General features: G+C 41.2%; 1 protein-coding gene across 1 annotated transcript in view; it reads left to right on the forward strand.

Moving 5' to 3' along the window:
- FGFRL1 (fibroblast growth factor receptor like 1) overlaps positions 1 to 23,798 on the forward strand; it is a 160,791-nt gene extending 136,993 nt beyond the window's left edge. The window contains exons 4-7 of the mRNA XM_066572999.1: positions 8,787 to 8,867; positions 11,749 to 12,033; positions 16,639 to 16,992; positions 19,339 to 23,798. Coding sequence (XP_066429096.1) covers positions 8,787 to 8,867; positions 11,749 to 12,033; positions 16,639 to 16,992; positions 19,339 to 19,739 — 1,121 coding nt within the window. The 3' untranslated portion in view covers positions 19,740 to 23,798. The remainder of the gene's footprint in view (positions 1 to 8,786; positions 8,868 to 11,748; positions 12,034 to 16,638; positions 16,993 to 19,338) is intronic.
- Positions 23,799 to 24,664: the final 866 nt, after the last annotated feature.

Here is a 24,664-nt window from a genome sequence, read left to right on the forward strand (position 1 = left end):
GACACCACTAGGGGCTGATGTTATCATAAGATGCTAGTAAAGTTATTCTGTCATTTGCGCTTGCAAGTGAGAGGTTATTGGATATTACGACGCGGTTCTACTGTAAAACAATGCATTTCCCTCTGAACTTTTTTGGGCTATGGCATGGAAAGACTGCAGCAGTCTCCGAGTAGTCAAATCCGAGGCCTGGTATTAGTTTCAAAGGGAACGATGAGCAGTCAGTATTTGAAAAATTTTAATTCACTAAAGCCTCCTGTTCTCCTTGATGTTTGCTAGAGTTACGTTAAGCAGCTGTAGTGTAGTATGTGCACATGGAGAAGGAAGGGTCCGTTGTGTGTCCTTCCTCTTGTGCTATCAATACATTTTGCCGCTATGAAGGCCTTTTTTACCTCCTCACGAGCCATGTCCATGTTTGACAGGAACGTGCTTTGGGTGTTGAAATCTTTGATGGTAGATGAGGGTTAAGCAGCTGGCAGAGGTGTCTTCTATGAAGAGAAATGTCACTCGAAAATCCCTGGCTGCACTGGAAAATCCCACCCTCTTTGTAGATTAATCTTCACGGATTGACTTGTAAAGTTGATCGGCAAAGACCTGTGAGTGTCCAGCTCCTGGGAGAAGACTTCGGGTAGAGAACTGGAACGTCTTAACACCTTGTTGTGTCCCATAAGTGACCTTTGAAATCTCATGTCAACTGTTATGTAGAGTCTCATGGTAGTTTATGATGGTTCTTAACATCTCGTGTGCTCCATTTATCTGAAATTGCCTTGTTAAAATCATTATACTGGAAATGACTCCTTGTGATTGAAGTAGAGTTTCCGTCTACAACCCCCTGAAAAAAAAACTCAGAAACAAACTGCTACTGACATATCTAATGATGTGTAATTTAGGAATTACGGAAACTGGGTGACTAGCATTGTATCCGGCCAATCCTGGGAATTTGGGTCCAACTTCATCCAGATTAGAGTATGGCAATCCATAGAGAGTGCCGGAGCAACCCCAAATAGCAATGTCGGATTCCTGGGTGCATTGCACTCAGTATCCCTCTTGGCTTTCCATGTGGTTCGCCAATGGATCTGTCAACTAGCTGGATCGATAAAGGCTTCAGTTAACATTTTTTGATGCAGCGCAACCATGCCAGATAGAAACTACATTGGATCACTAGAGACATTTCAATGCACCCAGATTCGGTTCCTGTAGAAAAAACACACAAATTCTAGAAGAAGATATAAACTTGTGTTTATATGTTGTTCTCGAATTTGTGTGCTTTGTCTTCGAGAACCAAACTTCACCCCTTAGTATATATATATGTCTGAGATGGCAAAATTTGATCAAGAGTCCCATGAGGACAATAGGTGATGGTTCTGGCTGCATAGCATAGATTGACACCATATAATGGGTAATAAGTAATTTGTTAAAAAATGAAGTCTACTCAGTAAGCCACCATCACCGGAGAAGATTTTTTAGGACTACCAACTAATTGTTGATCACTTCATGTTCTCCTTACTTGTTGATGGAGTCTGTAAAGTTCCTCACCAACCATTCATTTATTGGCCCTTCTTCCACAATGCCAAAAAAATAACTTTCTCCAGGCTGGAGACCAGCAACTATCTTCTTGTTTTGGTCTTGGATGTCTGGAAATGTTGTTGATATCATCATCTCTTCATTTGCATTGGCATTTCTGCACGAAAGGGTAGAAGTCCAATCTGGTAGCAGCATGGTCAATGTAATCACCATATTCTGGCCATTGCCCTGTAAACAAAAACTACAAAATAAAAATTACTCTAAGTAGCCGTCACTCTCATAAATAGGCAACATTGTAGAATAGGCCAGCACTCCAACAAACTGTCCCCCAGTGGCCCTACTTAGCTCTCGTGTGGTAATACGCCCCTGGACTTTCCTAGGACATTATAATTGCACCCTTTGCATACGTCCTGGAATATATATTTTTATCTACTTTACTTTTTTCCATGTATGTACTTTTTATCTTCAGACTATCGACTTTAGAAAGCCTCGGTAGCTCTCTACTCTGGTAAGTTTGTGACCTGAACTAACTGACTCACAGTTTTTCACAGTCTGGTGGTCTTGGCTCTTCCACTACATTGTATGCAACACATTTTCATACTCAGTTTATACAGAAGTGACTGATTTAGGCCGAAAGCAGGTCAGGCCTATACATCACTTGACTCCTGGGTCTCGTGAAGCATTCCGTCATGTCCTACACCCTACTTTCCTGGCAGGCTGATCCCTGGAGATTTAGCAACTTTTTCTTTTTTTTTTTTTATGTTCTTGCAAGATGTACTGTATTACCGAAAGTTGTAGACTTACTGATACTTACACTTACAACGATAGAAACTGGAAAATATTTTTGTATTTATATGTAAAGTTTTTGAAATTTTGAAAAATAAATTTTTTAAATTTTATTTCACGCAATATATTTTGTTTTTAGACAAAACGTGTTTTAGTTGCCCAGTTTACCTGTTGTCTGAATGGGAACTAATCCCCTTAATTGGGCTTCAAAAATTTGCTAACAAAAGCCCCTTTGTCTCCCAATATGTAGTCGTAAAATTCCCATGCAGATGGGGGCTTTGACCAGAGATAAATGGCTGCCCTTCGTGCCCCCTTTCACAATACCATGTCACGTTCTTCATAGCCCCTGTTGTTCTAGACCCGTCAATCAAATCATCCAACTCTTGTATCTTTATCAGTATTGGCGTCCTAATTATATCTCCTTCTGGGCAAGTTGAGGGACAACCAATACGGCTGCCATTAGAGCGCATACATGGGTTGTAACCCAGCTTTCCCTGACTTCTGAATGACAATTTAGATGACAGAATTTTATGGGAAAAATCTTTTTTAAAGGACCCCTCCCTCCCACCCACAGCAGCCTAAGAATTCAAGTCCGCAAGTGTTTGTCGCCTTTGTCCCATCGGGAAAAAGGTGGAGTGGTCTTAACGAGGCCCCAGCTTTTCTTCTGAAGACGTTCCCTCATTCTGACGGGATTACATCACTTTCCCCTTCATTTCACTATCCCCCCCACCCCGTCCTTGGCTTTTATTCCCTGTCCACCCCCTTGTCCTTCCACAAGTGGGGCTGCCTTAATGGTGCGTACTGATGGCTTCATCCCCCCCAGCCTCTTCTCTTTGATGTGGGCTCTGGTCCCAGGATTAAGTTCAGGGGTCACTCTGTTTATTTATGCAAAGCTGGATCTCCTGTGAAATTGGACTTTCAGGGCCTCCGACATCAAACGCTACAGATGTGACTATCAGGTCGGCGCAGTAGCCGGCCGCAGAACACGTGAAGGAATCCACAAGCAGATCAGCGGCAAACAGTAGTCCCATGCTCAGCCCAGAGGTGCTGCTGATGATGGGGGGGGGAGGCAGATTTGGGATGTATAGCAGAGCTGGTAATGTTATTAAAGGGGTTTTCCAGGTTTATGTAAATATTGATTACGGGTACATTTACAAATTGCGCAATTGTCGTGAAAATCTGCACCAAAAAACTGCATCACAATCCGCACCATTGCTGTTCTATTTTGCGCGCCCAAAGTCCCCATAGAAGTCAATGGGGATGTGCAAATGCCTGCAAAATGTGCTAGGATGAGTGGGCACAAAAAAAAATCTGCACAAAATTTAGGATTTTGCGCATATATGCATGGCGATCATCCAAACATTATTCTGCTATGCCGCACTCTTAAATCCGCGATTTCTATACGCGTGTGATGTGTTTTTGCAAGAAGATCACAGTACACGCAATTTTTTTCACACGCTCGCTGTTTCAATAGGGGACAAATGTCACGCTCTCAGGAAACTTGCGTGTACCTGCGAGTCTCGTGAGTGCGGTGTGATTTTTAACTCGTCTATACCAAATAATAGCCGAGTGATGTCACAGAAAAATAGGACATGCTGCAGTTTTCCCATTCCTTAGAGCAGTTTCGCACGAGTGTATGCGCAATTGCACACGCTTCAGCTATTCACAAGGTAGATTTGCGTACATATTGGCGCATTTTACTGTGCTTTTCCCACACGCAGGGCATGTTCACATGGACGTGGGACTTACCTCTGCCGTGATTTAAAGGCTGTTTAGCCTAATGAGCTCACAATGCGTTCTTTTCACAGAATTGTGCTACATATTGCACATTTGCGCGCACATTGACGATACATCTGCGCAGCTCCCATAGACCCATGGTGCGCAAATGTGCAAAAAAAAGGGCAGGCCCTATATTTTTGCGTGCACAAAAAAGAGGCATGGGTAGAAACTCATTCTCGGTGTTTTGCGCGTGCAAATACGTCCGCGTGAAGCCGCCCGCTGCGATAAGAAATCGCCCTTGTAAATGAGCCCATTGAACGCCATAGGTTAATACATCACACGAGCGCTGTGTTTTGCGCAAATGCACAGAACTCATGCAATTTTTCCATCCGTGTAAACAAGCCCTGTGAATCCTGCTTCTTACCTCTGGTACACTTGACCTGCTCAGCGCTGCTGCATCTGCACTAAATCGAAGAATCTCAACTCAACAACTATGTCAAACTTTATACTACTTCTATCTATTCTGCCACTTCTCACAAATCAGCCCAATTTACTCGGCTCTGCTGCATCTGTAGCTTCTAGTACTTGCAGTGGAACAGTATGTCCTGGCAGTTCCCAGTGTGTCGGCTATTATTTGTTCTCTTGGATGCCGCAGCCTGCAGCCCGGTGTGATCGGGCACCCGGTGTAAGGAATCTGTCATGGAAGGTAGAAACATCTGCTGCATGTGAGGTTATTAAAGTTTTCTTTGGCGCTGATTATTTACTGCGTTTTGGAAGGAAGGATTTGAGGCTGTCAGTAACGCTTGTTATAGCTGGTGACACGCAGAAAAGGGATAATATATGGGATCCAGACTCTACCGACTGAGATTTCACTAAAATGTTACTTTCGGGATGTGTGAAGGCTGCCCAGAAAATACTCCCTTGCCCATACATTTCCTGACCATTGTGTAATGGCAATAGGCTGTTACTGAGTGTTTTTGTTCCAGAAATAGCGCCACCCTCATCTTTAGGCCATGTCTGGTATTGCAGTTTTCCCAGTATAATTGTTGGGTGACCATGTAAATACATGATCCACTCTGACTTCTAGAGGGTCCAGTTGACATCTATATTTCCTAACAGGACATCAGAGAACATCCTTTAACCTCTTCCCATACGGGCCAACCTCCGGGAAATTCTGCTGTAAGGGGCCGGCCACACTGGCGTCAACAGCGAGGATCGGGGGTTAATGGCAATCTCACCAATCCCCACTTTTGTCACAGCCAGCTCCCACTGCGAATGTCATGGTCTCAGCTTCTGAGCCTGTGCTATCGTAATGATACGTCCACTTCACAGAAGCTGCTTGCAACTAGGGAAGCACATTTACACCCTGGGGCAGAAAGAGTTAAATACGTTCTCCACTGTGGACAGCTTCCACTTTTTAGAAAGATCCCTTGAAAATCACAAAGTGCCCCCCTACAGAGATCCCACTGATCATTTGTAATCTGTTGCAAAACCTAGCAGTAAGTGTTCACTTTCTCTGCAGTGCCCCCACAGGGGAAAAATAGTATTACACAGGTCTTCCAGAATGAGAGACACTCTGTATTCTGGCCAAGAGAAGACTATCCTAAAAAGAGGCCCCCTTTTAGAATTCCCTAATAGGATGTATAAATTAGGTTTTCTAAACTGGACAACCCCTTTAAGGACTGTTGCTCTCAATGACCCTTTAAGGACCAGCCAACCCATAGTCCCTGGCCAGTTCATTCCCATTAAAAAGTGAATTGCATGTCGTGCGAATATAAAAAAGCTGAAATGAGATGCCTCTGATGATACTGGGCATTGTCTTGTTGGCGAGCGGTGGTAGCACACAGCACAGCTGGCACAGGCTTCAATCAAGCTATTTGCAGAGTGGGCACAGCATACCCCCAAGCCGCTGCTCAGTTAACGGACTGTGTCTTGTCAGTAAGTGCACAGGTTTCTGATATTTGGCAGGATAACAAGGAGCGGGGAAAGCGACATCTTCAAAGGATCAAATGGATTTCAAGCCTTACGGCTCACATCAAAGGCTTGGCAGCAACTCAAGTGGTAGTAGGGAATGCCAGTCACATGCTGGAAGTATATGTCAATGGTGGGTACTCTTGTAACACAAGTGCGGGGAGAGGGGGTGGTAAGATACATGCAGCCTCTCTTCTTCCTCCCACCGGCTGGCATAACGAAGACGTGACTTGAAACGCCGCATTGGACGCAGCCCTCGATGGCTTTAATTGGCTTCGGTGTTATGTTACAAACGCCATTGCGAATACGTTTATCTTTCCTTTCAACTCAGGATCCCAGAGGAAAGTTCATTGCATGAAGTCCGATCCATAAAATATTGCTTCTTGTTGGGTTCGAAAAAACAAATGCTTTACATTCCTTTCCTGATACTTCGTGACATCGCTGCTCGCCTGTAAACCTGTCAGGGTTACAGCCTCCGACATATGTTTTCTTGCAAAGAAATGTGTTTTCAGATCCTTCCTGAATTTTCTGGTTCATGAATAAAATGCGAGGACTGGAGTAAAGACTGACTCAGATGAAAGAAAAAGCTTGGGTTCTAACTATGTTGATTAAAGTATCGGGCCGCACATTCACATTTCTCAGTAGGGTGTTAGGCCGCCTTTGGCCTCAATGACTGCAGCAACCCTCCGAGGCTGCCTCCCTTTCCATATATGTGTGGAGGGATCCCTTGAGAAGAGCTTTAGATAGTGAATTGGGGCATGATGGGCGTGTTGGGCGTGCACGGATATGACGTTCTAGATGCTCGATGGGATTGAGAGCCGGACTTTGGGCTAGCCAGTGAACTTTGCAGACGTTCTGGTCCTCAAACCAAACCTCATGTTGGTAGAGTTACGGAGCTGTACCAAAGTATTGCTGCAGGGTAGATAATGCCACATTGTCTGGGATGTCTCTGTACCCTTTGGTGTTGATGGTGGACTTCATTATAACCAACAGTCCTAGTCCTTCCCTGCAGAAACACCACAACTGAACCTCCTCCAAACTTCACTGTTTGGACTATGTTGTCATGTAGACACCGCTCTCCAGGCAACACCCAACACCCAAGTGCGGCCATCCGATCGGAAGATGATGTACTCAGATTCATCGGTCCACAACACTTGCTTCCACCATCGCAGGCGCCTTTGATCATTCACCGCTGTGATGTTGTGTGCAGCCGCTCGTCCATCGTAACCCTTCATATGCCATTCCCTATGGATGGTTCCAGTGCTAATGGATGTTCCAACAGCCTGTGAGACCCCCTGAGAGAGTGTTTCAGCAGGTGATGGGCGTGATGCCTTCACAGCCCATACAAGTCTACGTTGTCCACGTTCTATCACTTTACGAGGTCTCCCTAAACGTGGCCCTCCACACACACTAGATGGTCTCTATTTCTAACTAACATTGCTAACAGTGGACTTTAGAAGGTCCAAAAGCGCCACAATGTCCCATACCAATTGGTTGATCAGATGACATCCCACCACCAGACCCCGTTGGAAGAGGGTCAGCTCTACACCTGGTGGCATCTGATGGTTTCTGTCCTGGGATATGATGTGTGATGCCCTCCTTCAGGGCGAGCACCCACTGGCGTTTTTTTACCTGCGTTTTGCGTTTTTCCTGCACAGGCATAGAGATAACATGTACTCCTGTCCACTGGCGTTTTTTTTGCGTTGCGTTTGCGTTTTTAACATAGGAACTGTCAGTTGCATATGTGTCCTTATTTTTCTCCTAATGCACCCATGAAAGTCAATGGAAATTAATGGAAAAGCCGCGAAAACGCAGCGAAAAACGCGCGGAAAAATCCCGCGGAAAACGCAAACGCCAGTGGGTGCTCGCCCTCATACACAAAGCTTTTACATCACCTGACACATAGGACTGATGGGAGTCCTAATACTTAGTGTTCTTTGGTGTCTATGGAAAGCTGGTTGACAACCTTGTCAGCCTCTCTTAGAGTGATTGTTACATGACCTCAGAAGTAACAAACGGGCGATTGGTAATCATTTTTTGAGTTGAGGATCAATGTTTGTGAGTTAGAAAATGTAGACAAGATAAATCAGATTTAAAGGGGAACTCCACTTGTCAACATTTAATTTCTACAAATTTTGTAAATATTTTGCTTGCACTTACATGCGATGCTTTCTGCTACGAAAGTCAACATCTATGTTCACATGAATATTTTTTCTATCTGATTTCCTGTCCGTAAAAATCAGACCAAACTCAGATGCAAATAAAGTATATTTTAAATGGTTTTATTCACACAAGGACTGAAAAACCCCACCCATGTGAATATAGACTCAAGCTGCATAAACGTTTAATCACACGGGCGCTTGCGAGTTTGAACCGTTTGAATCGGTCCGATTTTGCAAGCGATTTTCAAACGGACTTCCGATTTTTTTCCACGCAATTTTTTTTCTTTGTTGCACGTCTTTTTTACTAATTTTTTCACGCGCATAAAACACGCACATGAAAAACACATTATATACCCAATACAAGCCCATTGGATTCAGCACTGTGTATTACGCAGAGAAAATACGCCCGCGTGAGTGCGCCCTTACACAGTGAGTCACTGTTAGATCACATGACCAACAAGAGGGAGGAGCTAAACTGCAGTCTGTTTTCAGGGCCAACCAGCAGAATTATGAAAGCAGCTCTGGATATATGGAGCGAAAACACTAAATAATTACAAAATTTTATATTACATTTCATATTGAATATTTTTAATACTGAAATTAAATATTCCCATTTATATTTTGCAGATGATTCCAGCACAGGAAAACCCAACCAACCTCCCGACGGGCACAGTCCAGATTTAGAGGAATTCTCCAACAAGCAGTGGGGTGAGTTGACATTTTTGACTCCCCAATTTTTTTTTTGGTGATTATGAAGAAGTCTTGTGGCTCGGCAGTAGATGATCATGTGATTCTGTGATGGAAACTAGAATTCCTGGATTACCGGATTCATGGCCACATTACCATAGAATATCCATATCTGGTCTGTTGTGCCGCCTGGGAGGCGACATGCATTTCCAGTCAAAGAAATTTTCCAATCAGTAGAACTTTTTCTGTTCATCATGATTCACTGTCGATTGACTTCAGTAAAGCAGAGTAACATTGCTGCGCCAAATTCAATGAATTTCTATGACTTTTAGCGTATCTCTAAAAATTTCACATTATCAATGCTGAGACTCCAGCTCCATTGGGATAGTGAGAGATCCTCTCGGGGAGTTATATGCACTGAATGACCACTTTAATAGAGACCTCCATCTAGTTGAGCGTTGGACCTCCTTTGGCCTTCAGAAATGCAGCAGTTCATCATGGCATAGACTCTACTAGGTGATTAAATTGTTCTGCAGGAATATCGGCCCCTGCGGACAGGATGCTTCTTATAGTTACCACAAATTGGATGGAGGTGCTGACATGTTCTGATCAGCTGACAGGAAGGGGTCACCGATTCATGCTACGTGCACCAAGTTCTGCCCCTCCCATCAGCTTGGTGCAACAGAAATCTGGATTTATCTGTCCAGGTGATTTTTTCCCACTGTTCAGCCATCTGACTTTTGCCCACCGGGGTTGCCTTACTGTTTCTCCTAGATAGAAATCATCATAGCCCGTCTGTGCCAAGGAATGGCAAGTTTTGCATTCGGGCTTGTTAGTTGGATCACTAGCATTGTATTCGGCTGCAGTTTGCGTGACTGTGCAGCGATTGTTCTTCAGAACGATTCTTGACTTCCTTTCGGTAACGGTATCCACCATTTGGTAGAACTCCCTGATGCAGATCGAATGTAGAGCAGTGTCGTAGAGTCCCTCCATCCCAGACTCCATCGGTATCAAAAATAACAGTTTGGACAGCGCAGACTTGTAAGTTGTAATTTCCATACAGGGAAGCTCCAATCATGAAAGATTTGTGGTCTCTAATAGAGTGGCCATTCAGGGTATATACATGATGTGTCAAATCCTAATGGTTTTCCATAGAGTTTACTTTCTTATATATAGAGATCATCCATTAGCTTTAGTACATTTCCTTTACTCTAGCACCCAATACTCCGACATGATAGTGTCATATAAGACAATTTCTATGATTTGACACTATTTGCATCACATTTCGAATTTTTAAATGTGCTGCTAAGTTTGTACAAATTCAGTAAGTTCCATTCTAGTAAGTAATTTTCCTAATATGAATGCCCCTTTGAGTCTGCCCATCTCTTAAAAACAAATTAGTTTTTCCTAAAACATTTCTTTTTCTGCTACGAGGGTCAATTGGCTTCTGTACTGTAGGGAAGTAAGCAGTGTATTGAGAGGGGTGATGGCGTCACCTCCTCTGAATGTGGCCTTTCACTGTATATATGAAGGGATGTTTGAAGCATATGTTCGGCGTTGACTTTGACAAGTATTTGAGCACAAGCAACGGAAATCTGTCTGCACAAAACAAAAATTTCCATTGACAAGTAAACAGCATAAGTGATGTTACCGTAATGAATGTGCTGACTGCAACCTCTGACATACTGGCTCAAGGGCCTAATTTATCCATATTTGGCTTATTTGTGTATGTTTATATTCGCTGGTGGACGTATGATATGTTATTCATCATCTCTAATCCCTTTCGGCCCTATGAATTGTTGATTCAATATGAATAGTCCTGTTCATATCTCCTATTTGGGCATATGGATATCATGGAGGGGGGTCTCTAGCTTGGGATCCCTCTGTATGAGTCTGAACACACAGATGTTCTGTAAGACTTGAGACGACCATGTATGATCTGGATGGCCATTCGCTAAAGGAAATTTTTGGGCAGTCCAGCTATTTGCTGGAGGTGCTGAAAGCCATATGGGATCACTACTTTCTGACAGGGATATTCTTTGATGAGACAACCGCTTTAAAGCTCGATTCTTTCTAAGATAAAACAAAAAGTTAGTTTTTTTAAGTTGCCTTCTCCTGCCCAGTGTGTGAGAAATTGGATGTCAACCAGTGTGACCACCATTATCACTAGGTTCATCACTATGTGAAATACATTGAAGGCTTGTTCTTAAGAAGGCTAAAAAATCTTGATTGGCAGCCCCTGTGAGAGTTGTAATCTTTTGAGAGTTTTTATAACTTGACAGAAGAAGACAACGCAGTTGGGTAGGATTGCCATTGGCTTTCGTAACACTGGGCTCAAATGCTCTGGATATTTCAGCCCTTTCAGTTGTACCTTCTTGTTAACCTTCCACCTAAGACCCATGATGCCCCAAGTATCTTCACAATGTGAAAACGCCCATAGTGATTGTATTCTATTCTGTTATTTATGATCATTTTAGTATTTTGAGTTGTCTTCTACTGAATTTCTGAGAAGTTAGATGTCAACCAACATGACCATCATTACCAACAGGTTACATACATTGAAGGTTTGTTTTTCAGGAGATTAAAAAAAATCTTGAATGGCAACCCCAAAGAGAATTGTAATGTCAGTGGTATTGGGATATAAGAGTTTTAATGACTTGACAGAAGAAGACAGCTCATGGACAACCTAGTTTGCTAGGATTGCCATTGGTAGGATTGCCACTGGGCACCAGGGATCATGTGTCCTTTAAATTTTTTAGCAATTACCACATTAAGTTGTGTCTGTGTCCTAACCTTCTACCAAAGACCCATGACGCCCCAGATAGCTTTAGATTCTACAAGCACCCTTAGGAAGTGTATTTTATTGTATTATTTTCTATCATTTTTGTATCTTTCTTTTCAGTTCGACCTCGCTTTACCCAACCAGCAAAAATGAGGAAGAGAGTTATTGCCCGTCCGGTCGGTAGCTCCGTTCGCCTGAAATGCATTGCCAGTGGAAATCCCAGGCCAGAGATCACCTGGCTAAAAGACAACAAGCCTCTGACCACTCAGGAGATTGGCGAGAACAAAAAGAAGAAGTGGACGCTCAATCTGAAGAGCCTCAAGCCAGAAGACAGCGGCAAGTACACCTGTCAAGTGTTCAACAGAGTCGGACAGATTAACGCAACGTACAAAGTAGAAGTTATCCGTAAGTACCATTCCTGCCATAGTATTGATGTTTTCAGTGGGATTTTCTTGCAGTTTTCTTCTCTTTCTTCCGTATCAGTAATGATGCGAAGCACATGAGCTGGCCAGCCTGGTGCTCTCAAAGAAGAAACCTGGGAGGAGACATCTGGTAGCAATCACCATTCAGCTGTGTAGAGACACTAAAACATGTGTTTACACTGAAACCAGGAGCACATACAGAAAAATGAATCAACCCTCATCCCAATGTCAGATTTGGCATTTTCATTGTGCCCCAGATATCTTTAGATTCTACAAACACCCTTAGGAAGCGTATTTTATTGTATTATTTTCATTTTTGTATCTTTCTATTCAGTTCGACCTCGCTTTACCCAGGATGTAATAAAGACTACTATACCAGGTCTACCGTTGTTGCTTACAACTCGTATCTGTGCCTGGATACCTTTTGGCTGGGCTACAACAGGCTACAATATAGTAATATAAGACATAACAAAATAACAAAGAGTTGATAGTAAAAATAGAAAACTTTTATGAGGTGGGAAGACTTGCCGTTGTTTGGTATATGTAAAAGAGTAGTCCTCCTGTCATAAACTCTGCCAGATAATATTTGTTTGACAGCTATGAATCAATATATGCAGGTCTTACAAAAATTACTTGGTTAGACGTAGAGGCATTTCCTTGTTATATCAAAAAATCCCTAATAAAAAAAAGCAAAAATCATTTGACCTTTAATTCGAATAGTCCAGAGTTAAAAAAAACTTGATGATTTTGAAAAAATGCAAAAAAAGAGTTTTGGTATAAAAATCGTTACTTGGGACAAGATAGTTATAGAGAATCTTTCAAAATTTTAAAAGACCAGACCACCCCTTTTTTGAGACTCTGTTTGATGGTTATATGTGGGAAAGTCCAATTTCCTCTGATATGAATATAGCCCATATCAAGCTGCTACCCAAACCTGGAAAAGACCCTACCGACGCTAAATCGTGTAGACCAATTTCCCTAATTAACACTGACTTAAAGTTAATGGCAAAAATTATGGCGGACCGCCTAGACACCATCATGCCCCAAATAATTTCCCCATTGCAAACAGGTTTTACAAAAGGGCGTTCGGCTATTATAAATATACGGAAAATCTTGACAGTCCTCGATGACATTAAGTTACACTCAACAGATCATCCCTCCCCGGCTCTTCTCACGATTGATGCGGAAAAGGCATTTGATAATGTCTCATGGCCATGGTTGAAGGAAGCAATAGACAGAATGGGATTCTTTTGTTCCTATATATGGAATCTATATTCCTCTCCTCCAGCGCAAATCTACACACCGGGTTTCCTTTCCCTAAGATTTCCTCTATAGAAAGGTACCAGGCAAGGGTGCCCCCTATCTCCACTATTATTCAACTTAGCCATCGAACTGTTGGCACGACTGTTAGAAGGGAACATAGAGATCAAAAGCACCAAGGTCCGTGGTCGGACAGTTAAGACTATGTTATTTGCAGACGGTATCTTGTTAGCGTTTGCGCGACCGCAATATGATTTACCACGAGTCTTTGGTTTATTGGGAAACAGGATTCAAGGCAATTCTATCAAGTACTTTGGAATAAATATAGATAAGAGGCCAGAAACCCTATTCACACTGAACTATCCCCCAATATTACTAAAAATAACTAAGGAATTGGATAGATGGAGCAACCTTCCGCTCGCCTTCTTGGGCAGATGTCATTTAATTAAAATGATCAGCTTCCCAAGGCTCCTCTACCCATTGTAGACAATACCACTCTTACTGCAATGGTGAGATTTGGGGAAACTGCATACGGCATTCGTGGCCTTTATAAGGGCATGAAAACGCCCTCGCATTGCTTTGAAAAAGTTGATGCTCTCCAAGAGCAGAGGAGGACTCAATTTTCCAGATATTCGCACATATAATGTTACCAGCCTTATGAGACACTCCTTAGATTGGGTGCTGGGCTCCAATGATTATTCAAACAAAGACTAGAGTCGATACTGTACAACCCATGGAGCCTTAATGCCCTCTTACATACAAGCTTCACTTATCTTCCAATTAAGAGTAAACACTCTATCATGGCAAAGGATACCATAGTAGCTTGGAAAACAGCTTGTAGGGCATATGGCTTGTCATTTAAAATTTCTAAACACATGGACCTATGGAAACACCCAGAATTTAAGGAGGAGCGTGACAATAAAATGGTTGAAATTTTGCATCATAAAGGTATTATGAAAGTTCAATATCTTATCCACCCAGAAGCACCTAGATACAGGACGTTTAAGGAAATGTGTGAGGAATACAATTTCCCCACATCTTACTTCCTCCCATATGCACGAGTGCGAAATTTCTTACGGGAAAACTGATGCATCTAAGGAAGCGATACTTAATCCTATTGATATCCTAGTGAAAAATTCTTCACATAAACACTCAATCTCCATCTTGTATTCTAGATTTAGAGATGGGTGGATGGCAGAGGACAGCTCTATTTTATTTTAAAAAATCGGAGCGAGATCTCCAAGACTCAGAGTTGCCCCAGGGAATAATTAAGGGTTGGACATCTGTGAGAAAAGCTGTATCAAATGAACAATGGAGAGAAATATACTTTAAGATAGTTCACGGGGCAATATATGGGTTTGACAAGCCTCAGAATCCCAACGGTCCAATGAGGTTATATGATTGCCCTAGATGCTCCCTATCAAAATCCGACTTCCTGCATGGCATCTGGCACTGTCCTAAGATTAAAAAGTACTGAGTCGAGACTCAAAAGCTGGTGAGAGACATTCGGGGTCAGCTTTTACAGCTAAAACTGCAGGCATTCACATTCTACTCTCTACTGTATGAGACAAGAAAGGCCAATTTGACTCATATTATTCTCTTGATCAGTAAGAGGTGCTTGTTGAATGACTGTCTGCTAGCCAAACCCCCGGAGATAACGGATACTATACAGCAACTAAAATATCTCCTAAAAATGGAGGGAGTGGAGATACAGCAGCTCGTAGAATCCCAAGACCCAAAATATTTCAAAAAATGGAGAGATTTTTTAGAGAAATTCCTTAGCCCCAACGAAATCACTGAGTGTATGAACCAGTTCACCAATACAACGTGGCACTATACTCAAAACGACAGGAATCGGCTGGGAATTATAAAGATAACATAAACCAGTATAGAAAAGAAATGATCGCTAGAGAGGTACACTGGGGGTTAGTTAATAGTTATCAGTTTATTATTGTTTATATAGATGATATTAAGATTTACTGAAGTTGAGGGGAGGAGGGAATAAATAATGAAAAATGTGAGAATGAGTTAGGCACATTTCTGTACACAAAGAATTCAAAGATGTAAAGATTATGACTAGAGTTGAGCGAATGTACTCTTCCAAGCTTGATGCTCGTTCGAGTATTAGCATACCCTATGGTGCTCGAGCGAGCATCACGCCGTGTTCGACCCTGCCCCAGTTTTTGGCCCCTCCCTGCTGTGACGTTTCAGTTTTTGCCCCTCCCCGCTGCGATGCAGCGCACGTCAACGGCAAATTTTTTGGCTGGCTGGCAAGCAGGGGGAGAAAGAGAGAGAGAGAGAGAGACACACACAAACCAAAAAAAAAAAGCTCGGGACCTGGCGGCCCAAATACAAAAATGCTCGAGTCTCCCATTGTAGTCAATGGGGTTCATTACTCGAGTAGAGCTCTCGAATTTTACAAAAAGCTCGACTCGAATAACGAGGACCCGAGCATTTGGGTGCTCGCTCATCTCTAATTATGACCATAGCCAAATATAGTAATGGAAATATCAAGTTTCTTCTGTTTTCTGATGGGTTATCATGGTTTTAGTGGTGGTGCAGTGCACCAGCTGCAATCAGGTAGAGCCAAGAAGACATCACAATGTCAGCCCCGGTCCATGTGCCCGCACCTTTGACACATGTGCCTTATCATTCGGTGCTGAGTGCCAATGAGTGCTTTCGTCCTGTCACAAGAGAAAGTCCCTGGGGTGTCATCTGTCAAAAATCGTTCAGTAGGTTCAGTCTGTAATATGTCTTTCTTTACAACCCTGCTACCACTTCTCCTGTGGTATATGGACTGATTGGCTGACAGGGAAGTGTTTCCCCCCACCAGCCAATCAGCCGTGATGGAAGTGTATTTATTCTGGGCACCAGTTATTGTCCTGCCTGAGATGTTCGGTGAGATAGTTGACTTCCGTCAGCTAAGTACCTGTAATTAATTATTCTTTATAGAGCTTATTCACTTCTACTAAATACCATGTTGTATACATAGCTCCATCGTTCTGCATTAAACATCTTCCCCATCCTCAATCTAGTGACAGACTAGGCCTACTAGGTTCTTGATGAGGGCCATTCCTATCGGGGTGATCGCCCTGCTTTTAGGCAGGGTCTGTTACACTTAAGTTGGTTAGTGATGGCGTCCCCATCCCCATATGTCTGTTACTGTTATTTGCCCTATCTTGTGTTCCCTGCGTTTTGATCATTTTGTTTATGAAATCTAAAAGCGATCCCATTTTACGACCTGCTGTAAAACTGATCTGGTAGTCACAAATAGTGACTACGCCTTGCAGTAATACAATAATTTTATTTATTTTTCTTTCTCCATCAGAGAGAACAAAGTCTAAGCCTATATTGACGGGTAACCACCCGGTCAACACCACTGTGGATTTCGGGGGCACAACATCCTTCCAGTGTAAAGTCCGTAGTGATGTGAAGCCAGTGATTCAATGGTTGAAGAGGGTTGAGTATGGGTCAGAAAGCAAGTACAATTCCACCATCGATTTCGGTGGCCAAAAATTTATTGTCCTACCCAATGGAGATGTTTGGTCTCGGCCTGATGGTTCCTATTTAAATAAACTCATTATAACACGAGCAAAAGAAGAGGATGCTGGGATGTATATTTGCCTTGGCGCCAACACAATGGGATACAGCTTTAAAATTGCCTTTTTGACAGTACTACCAGGTAAGTTGAAATGATATTGTGTAAAAATATACTCGATTTTAAATGTGATATTCACATATATATAGTGGAGGAAGACCTGTTGGGGACTGAACGAGTCTTTGGGGAATGCCACCCACAAAATGGCTACTGTATGTTAGGGTCCATATAATACCTGTGTGTGATAACCCATAGCAACCAAACCTATTGGCCTTCTCCATTCTTGTACATACTTGCCTTACAAACATCAAGCAGATGAGCTCCACCTTCTTTCAGACATGTGATCCAGCACTATTCTGAATTAAGACATAAATGAAGAAGAAACCTCCTGTAAACTCAGGATAAGTACAATATAAGTAAATCAAAGTATTTACAATGCTACTTAATATCTTCTGTAGATTTTTATTGCAGAGTTTTGTAAGTTGTTGTTCAAAACTGGAGATTTCCTTTAAGAGATATATATATAGTATGATCATTAACATATATGAGACACCTGTTTATATTTTAGCTCTTTTGACTGGCAATGTCTGTCTGGATTGGGGCCATTAGGCTCGGCTTACACTACTATCATTTTAGCTAATGGGGCCATGACAGCTATGAGAAATCAATTTTCAAATAGATTCCAAAAGATTCTGAGGGATACAATTGAGTAATAATGGGATCCCAATGCTTCTGTCGAAATTCAACTATTTTTACTACCAAAAATACTCCTTGTGGAAAATGAATACCATATGCGAAGAGAGTCTAAAAGGTCACTTTTTGATAGGCATAATTAGGGTTGGGCAAGTTGGGCAGAGACTAAATCTTAATTTTTTTTTTCAATCTCTCCTCGATTTTAAGCTCAGTTTTCTTTTCTTTTGTTGCTAGACACGCTAGAAATACCATAAGGGAATTGCAGCCTTATAGTAGCCCTACCCACAGAAAGTAGAGCGATCTCGATTTCACTATTCTGACGAAACTGAAGGCCCATTTACACGGAACGATGATGGCTCAAAATACGTTCAAACGACAGTTTGAGTGACAGTTTTAAGTGATCATCTTTGCATAACTCTAAGTAGCTAATTAGCTACTTAAGAGTTAATGCAGATGGAGCAGGATACCACTGCGATAGTTTTGAGAACAAAGCAGCTGTTTTGTGTATGCAAACAGCTGCATTGTTCTCAGAGCTTTCAGCTGGTGTACCACTGAGAACTGCCAGCGGGATACCAGCTGAAATAATACTATCAGCGCAGCCCTCTGAGATAATCAGTGTGCGGCACTGATAAGAGTCATCAGTGATTTCTAGCTTGCTAGAAATCACCGATGAACAAATAGTGCACGCACAGTGCACGACAGCCGCGCGTTTAGAGGCAACAATTATTGCTCAACAGATGGCTTTTGAGCGATAATCGTTGTGTCTAAATGGGCCTTTAGAATTGTACCTCAGCAAAATGATTCCTAATCAAATTAATTTGATTAATTTTCCTAGCCCTTTACATTATAGTATTATATGCACTAAATATCCAGTCTAGATAATGCATGTATAAGCAACCCACAATTAATTGATCTTGCTCTTAATTTATTTTGATTATATCTAAATCCATAATCCACAATTTCACATCTATACAATGTCCAAAGACCTCATGCACATAGTAAAGGCTGTATGATACCTCAATTGAGTCTATGTGAAGTCATATAAATCTCATGGGGTATTATATGCCATTATACGATGTCCGATGGAACATAGCCCCATGTATGTGATTGAAGGCATATGGAGGTGCAGTGGGGTCCCATAAAACATCTGCTTTTAAAGCCTGAAACTGTATAGGTAGCAATGACTGCACTGTGTAATACAATAATTGGCCAGTTGACTGCTATTCTATCTAAAGACCTGGATGAACATCAAGTTGTCTGGCACAGTGGAATCTGGCATGGGAAGCTTTGTGCAACTGGACCTGCATAGTTGAAATGACTGGCTTGTTGACATTAGAGGAAGGTATTAGTGACAATTAACCACATTTTATTTCGAGGCTGCTCTAGGCAGCCAGACTCACTGCTGAGCGATGGTATTTTTGAAACCACATGTGGCCAGAGAAGGTTTATTCTGCTACATTAAGGCAAAGACAAAATAAAACAGAACCTTTGGAGATCCGCGCTGAACAAAAGCAAACTGTTTGTTTGTCCTTTAAGACCTTAATGGGACACCTACAACAAAGCCTTATTTCCTGGCAGCGTGCATTGCTACTTGGCAGATGTTGTGTTATCAGAATTCTGTAGAGCACTAGTAGTCCGTAGTTTTGCCTGACATCTGTTTTTCATTCTTCTTTTTCTGGATTTAATCAGTTGAATCCATTTTTTCATAAACTTTCTTCTCTTCTACTTCATCTACAGATCCGAAGCCTCCAAGTGCACCTGTAAGTGTGTCAACCAGTAGTCTTCCATGGCCAGTGATTATCGGGGTTCCAGCCGGAGCAGTTTTTATATTTGGAACTATTCTCCTATGGCTTTGCCAAACCAAGAAGAAACCATGTTCTCCTCCGAGTGCGGCTGTCATTCATAGACCGCAGCCAAGAGTCTGTATACCACAAATGGTAGACAAAGACTGCATCTCCTCCATAAACTATGAGGAGTACGTTGCTCAACAGCAACATTTACTTCCCCAAGGACCTATTTTGGCTAATGGAATGGCATCAAAAATGTACCCAAAGATTTACACGGACATCCATACCCATACGCACTCTCATGTCGAAGGCAAAGTTCATCAGCACCAACATATTCACTATCAGTGTTAAATGCTATACACCAAGAACTTTTTTTCTTCAGCGGTACCTCACGAAAAGACTGCCTGGTTCAGCCTACACTGCCAGTAGACATGAATATGTTATAATTAATGGAATCATGAAGGATGATAGAATCTCCGTGTAATCGGGGACAATGTTGCTGTTTTTTGTTTGTTTTTGTATTTCTATCAGAAGCACTGTGCTCCACCAATGAGTGGGTCAATTATCATTCAGCGCTGCATCCCACTCAACGGTCACTCAAGCTCACTAGTTCATTTGTCACATATGTGCCTTTTTGGTTGACCAAGCTCTAGGTACTGGTCAACGTTTGGTCTTCCGAAAGGTCCACCGAAGTATGAAAAGTCAACTATTGGACAGATTTGCATGAAGGTAGTATTTCTTAGCATTAGAGATAAGCTAGCATGTTCAACAGTGAAGAATACGGTAGTCTCTTCTTGAGTGATTTCATGTTGCTCAAAGTGCCTGCTTCCGTTAACCCTTAAACACTCTCTTAGTCAAGTCACTAAGCCTTGTGTCTTCTTGATGGATATCACTCACATCATAGAAGATCTTAAGCACAGTAGAAGCTGGAAAGACCTATAGAATGGGTTCTCTAAACCAAACCGCTTAGGATAAAAATGTGGATAAAACTCACTTAAAGAGTATTTTCGAGAAAAAAAAGCAATATTCTACAGTTAATAAAAACAATAACATTTCACCGTCTCAGAAAGATGCCTTATAATCATTACCATAACGAGTACAGACTTTATAAAGCAATTTTGTGACTATAGAAAATGTGTAATTCTATATAGATTTTAAACTAAAGCCATGTATATTTAATTTATTTTGTTAAACAGAAAAAATGTCTATGTAAAATATTATTTTCGACGAGATGTTAATTTTAATTTTTTTTTTGTATGCCTATTTTCTTGTGACTCCCAAATGTTCCTTATGTAGCAACTTATATTGACTATTTAAAGAGTATAGTACAGGGCAAAGGGGCACATACTTTTTATTTTTTATTTTAAAAGAAAAGTTTTAGCCTTTCGACACCCCTTACACCGCCCTTATTGTTATCGTTAAATGGTCCATGAAGTCGGAGTTATGTTTTTGTATACTTTGCTCAACTTTACCTATGTAATTGCAGTGCTCCTGTTGACAATCTTGTACAGAGTATCCCCTCATTCCTAAGATTAAAGCTTTATGAGACATTGGTTAAATGTATATTTTATGCCTAGAGATAAATGTTATTATGTGTGTGTTCCGGTCTTGTCTGTGTTCTTCTGCAGGTATTTTTATCATTTCTCAATCTGAACATTTCAGATTCGAAAGAGAATTTTCTTTAGATTTTAGAAATTCGGTAAAAGAAGAGATCTTTCACACATTATTTATTGATACTGCGGTTATTCTGTCAAATTTAAAGTCAATCGGATTTAGAATGGCGCCACTTAGTGACCAAAATATCATAAAACTATAAAAACAAATGTTTTATTTTTTAGTATGCAAAGTAACTGAATTTACTTAGCAATCAGCAATTTTACCTATTGACATTCCCAATATGGCAACACCTGGAATGATATTGGGTGTCCTATGGGTCAAATTCGTATTTCGTTTGGTCTGTAGAAAATAAATATGCGGATAACTCAGAATTTGATCAATTCCTATTAAAAAACATTGTTGCCTGCACAAATCTTTAATCAGAGTCTTTTGTTACTGTTCCACAATATTGGGGAGCTGTTCGGATGCTACAGCATAAAGGTAGGACTGCCCCTCAAAAGTCGCACCTTCAATAAGAAATTAAAAGGGTTGTCAACTTGGATACGCCTTTTTTAAATCTTAAGGTCCCTTAACATGGCCGAATATTGCGCCTGTGCTTACACATGAGCAATAGTTGTTCAAGTGAATGGAAGCGGAGCGAGCTGCCTGCCTCCATTCACAGTAAACAGGAGTTGCTCAAGCATTGAGTGGCTCCTGTTGACAAGGCCCAACAGTCACTTAGTCTTTAGAAGAACTAAAAATTTATCATGCAGTGCCCTGCCGAAGGCCGTGTGTACACAGGCTGATTTTCGCCCAAATTTTCCTATTTCCAGTAAGAATTGGGGCAATAATTGCCCTGTGTAAAGTACCCCTTAGACAGTACTCCTTTAAATAAACTGATCGCAGAATATCACTAGGGACCTACAGCAATCAGCTGTGTAGTTTCTCTGCAGTGCCTCCACAGGCAAAATTAAGCATTACATGAAATCAGTGAGTTGTCCATTTATTACATGGATATGCTGGGTTCTCCAGTGTGGGAGACACTATTTGTAGCCTCTTACCGCCCTCTAATAGGAAATTTGAAAATGGGTTTCGAAAACCAAATAACCCCTTTAAAACTTTTACAATTGTAGATATATTTTTAAAAAAACAACTAAAAAATGTACATTTTTTATTGAAAAATGTTGACTATGATTAAGAAATGACGCAAATGCTACCAGTATCTAGCCAAACATTATATATCTCCCACGTGCCTTATGATATTTCTGTCTGTATTAAAAAAAAACTACTGTTTTAGGTGTATTATAAGAGCAGTGTGAGGAGAGAGACGTAAAGTTTATATACATGTATCACCTCTCTTGCATACATAATAATCCAAAAAAAGTTTGTAACAACCATAAAATTAAGGTAAATAAATGAAGGGGTAAACTTAATTCCCACTTGGAATCTGACAATGAATATGTTGTCATGGGTTATATCACGGTATTTATACCTACCCTTCAATGCTGGTCAAAAAATAACTGAAGGAAGAATCAGTGTTGTTGCCATGACAACCAATAATGCCGTGCCGTTACTATGGACAACACCACTGTTCTCATTTACCTGAGATTTGTAAGATAAAGTCCCAGAATTTTCCGTACCTGCGCACAGTGGTGGATAGCATTTTATTAGGTTAGCATTTCTAAAATCAGTAATGTACAGATGCAGCAAAGTTTAACTTAACCGTTATAACTTTCCATGACAAGTTATCTTATATTAAGCCATGGAAGAGCTATTGTTGTATTGTCTTAACAACAAAAAAGCCATTAAAACTATTGAAAGAGTGGATAAACTGTGGTACAGAACTTTTTCTTAACACATTAAGTCTCAAGATAATCTTTGCTACATCTGTATAATGCAAAAATAATTGGCAAAAAATTGCATAAGAACACTGATTTGTAAGTTTGTTCAAATTTTGTTTTTTTCACTCAGTCCTGGGGATGTGTTGGTTTTCCACATATCCAGGCTGGTTAGTCTTCAAAAGTGTCTCCATTTACTCTATGCAGTCAACACAAATTTTATTTGTTTACCTGGTTCTAACCAATAGGGTTATCAAAAACACATTAGATCATTGGTCCATTGAAGTTGGGGTATGAGCCCCAGTATGAGTGAATACACCTATAAAATAGGAACGAATTGTGCATTCATTCAACACAAGGTGGTAAACCCAAAACAACCAAGTCAAGAACGAACAACCCAAAAAGTGGAACTTGCTCTTAGCAAATTATCTACTGCCAATCCAAAAAATTAAAAAATGCAATAATTTCTCAAAATTTTTTTGTCAAATTTCTCAAAAATTTTTAAGGAAAGACCTTTAGCTAAAGAAGTCTATGGCTATATTCAATTAATATATATATCAGATATCCAAGATCAATAGTTAGCAAAAACCAAACTAATATTACAATTTAGTCCCCATGCAATATTCATGAAACACAAATAAATCGTCATCTAATTTTGTTAGGTGTGTTTGTACAGTTAAAATAATAATCCCAACTTCTGGGCAAAATGGCTTTTTATAAGATTTTATTTTTGGTAACAGCAAGAAGTTATTATTATTATTTTTTTTGTAAATGTTAGAATGTTCCTGTTGTATCTAATGAAGCTCAGTGTCTGATAATCTCTGTAATATCACCTCCCTTTATGTTTCGTTTGTATTGTTATTTTATTTTTTTGCATCTAGATATGTAAAAGTGTATATTATACATTTTTGTATAGTAAGATGTGTATAAAAATGTGCCATATGTAGCTTTCATAAAATCTGCCTATGGTCCAGAACCCATTGTTTTCTTCTTGTTTTTAATTCTGTTTTTCTTTACTTTGGATAATTCTTTTAGATTGTTTATTACGCTATTCATTTTGTTAACGAAGGAGTCGGTCTGCCGGACTTTCAGATTCACTAACTGCCAATCATTAAGTTCACCAATTTGATTTCCCCTTATGTATACTGATGTTAGGTGGGCCATTTTACCTCTTCATCATGCCAATATTTTGTTCTGCTGGTCTGAAGCCCCTTTTAGGTGCCAGTTTTCTTTATGAAACTCATGTAAGGCACAGACGGTTGCCTCTAAATTATGGAAAATCGAATTCAATAGGTAATTGTTTATATTTCGTCTTTCTCCTCGGACCAGATGCATATTGTGGGGTTTTGGTAAGACTCTTGATCAGCTATTTATGGTTTAACCATTTCCAAGCCACTGTCTGACCTCTGAAGACATCATGATTTAAGGCTGTACATCTCTGATGTTGGAAGACGTCCGTCGGGGATCTCTTAGGCCGCCTGCACACGGGCGGAAATCCCGCAGCGCGATTTCCCGCGGGATTTCCGCCACTGAAAGCCTGCATAGGAGTGCATTACAATACACACTCCTATGCAGACGGCCGCGGTTTGGCCGCGTGAAATGTCGCGCGGAAAACAAACCGCGGCATGTCCTATTTCTGTACGGGGCTCGCAGAGCCTCGCACAGAAACGTCACTCACCTGGCCCGCCGGCTCCGGTCTGCGCATGCGCCGAGCAGCCGGCACATGAAAGAGCCAGGGCCACCGGGCGCGGGTAAGTATGCGCTCCTCTCTGCAGGCGCTGGGGTCGGGTCCCGCGGCAAGAATTCTCGCCGCCGGATCCGACCCGCCCGTCTGCAGGCGGC

The sequence above is a fragment of the Eleutherodactylus coqui genome, chromosome 7 (assembly GCF_035609145.1).
Source record: "Eleutherodactylus coqui strain aEleCoq1 chromosome 7, aEleCoq1.hap1, whole genome shotgun sequence".
Taxonomy (NCBI): domain Eukaryota; kingdom Metazoa; phylum Chordata; class Amphibia; order Anura; family Eleutherodactylidae; genus Eleutherodactylus; species Eleutherodactylus coqui.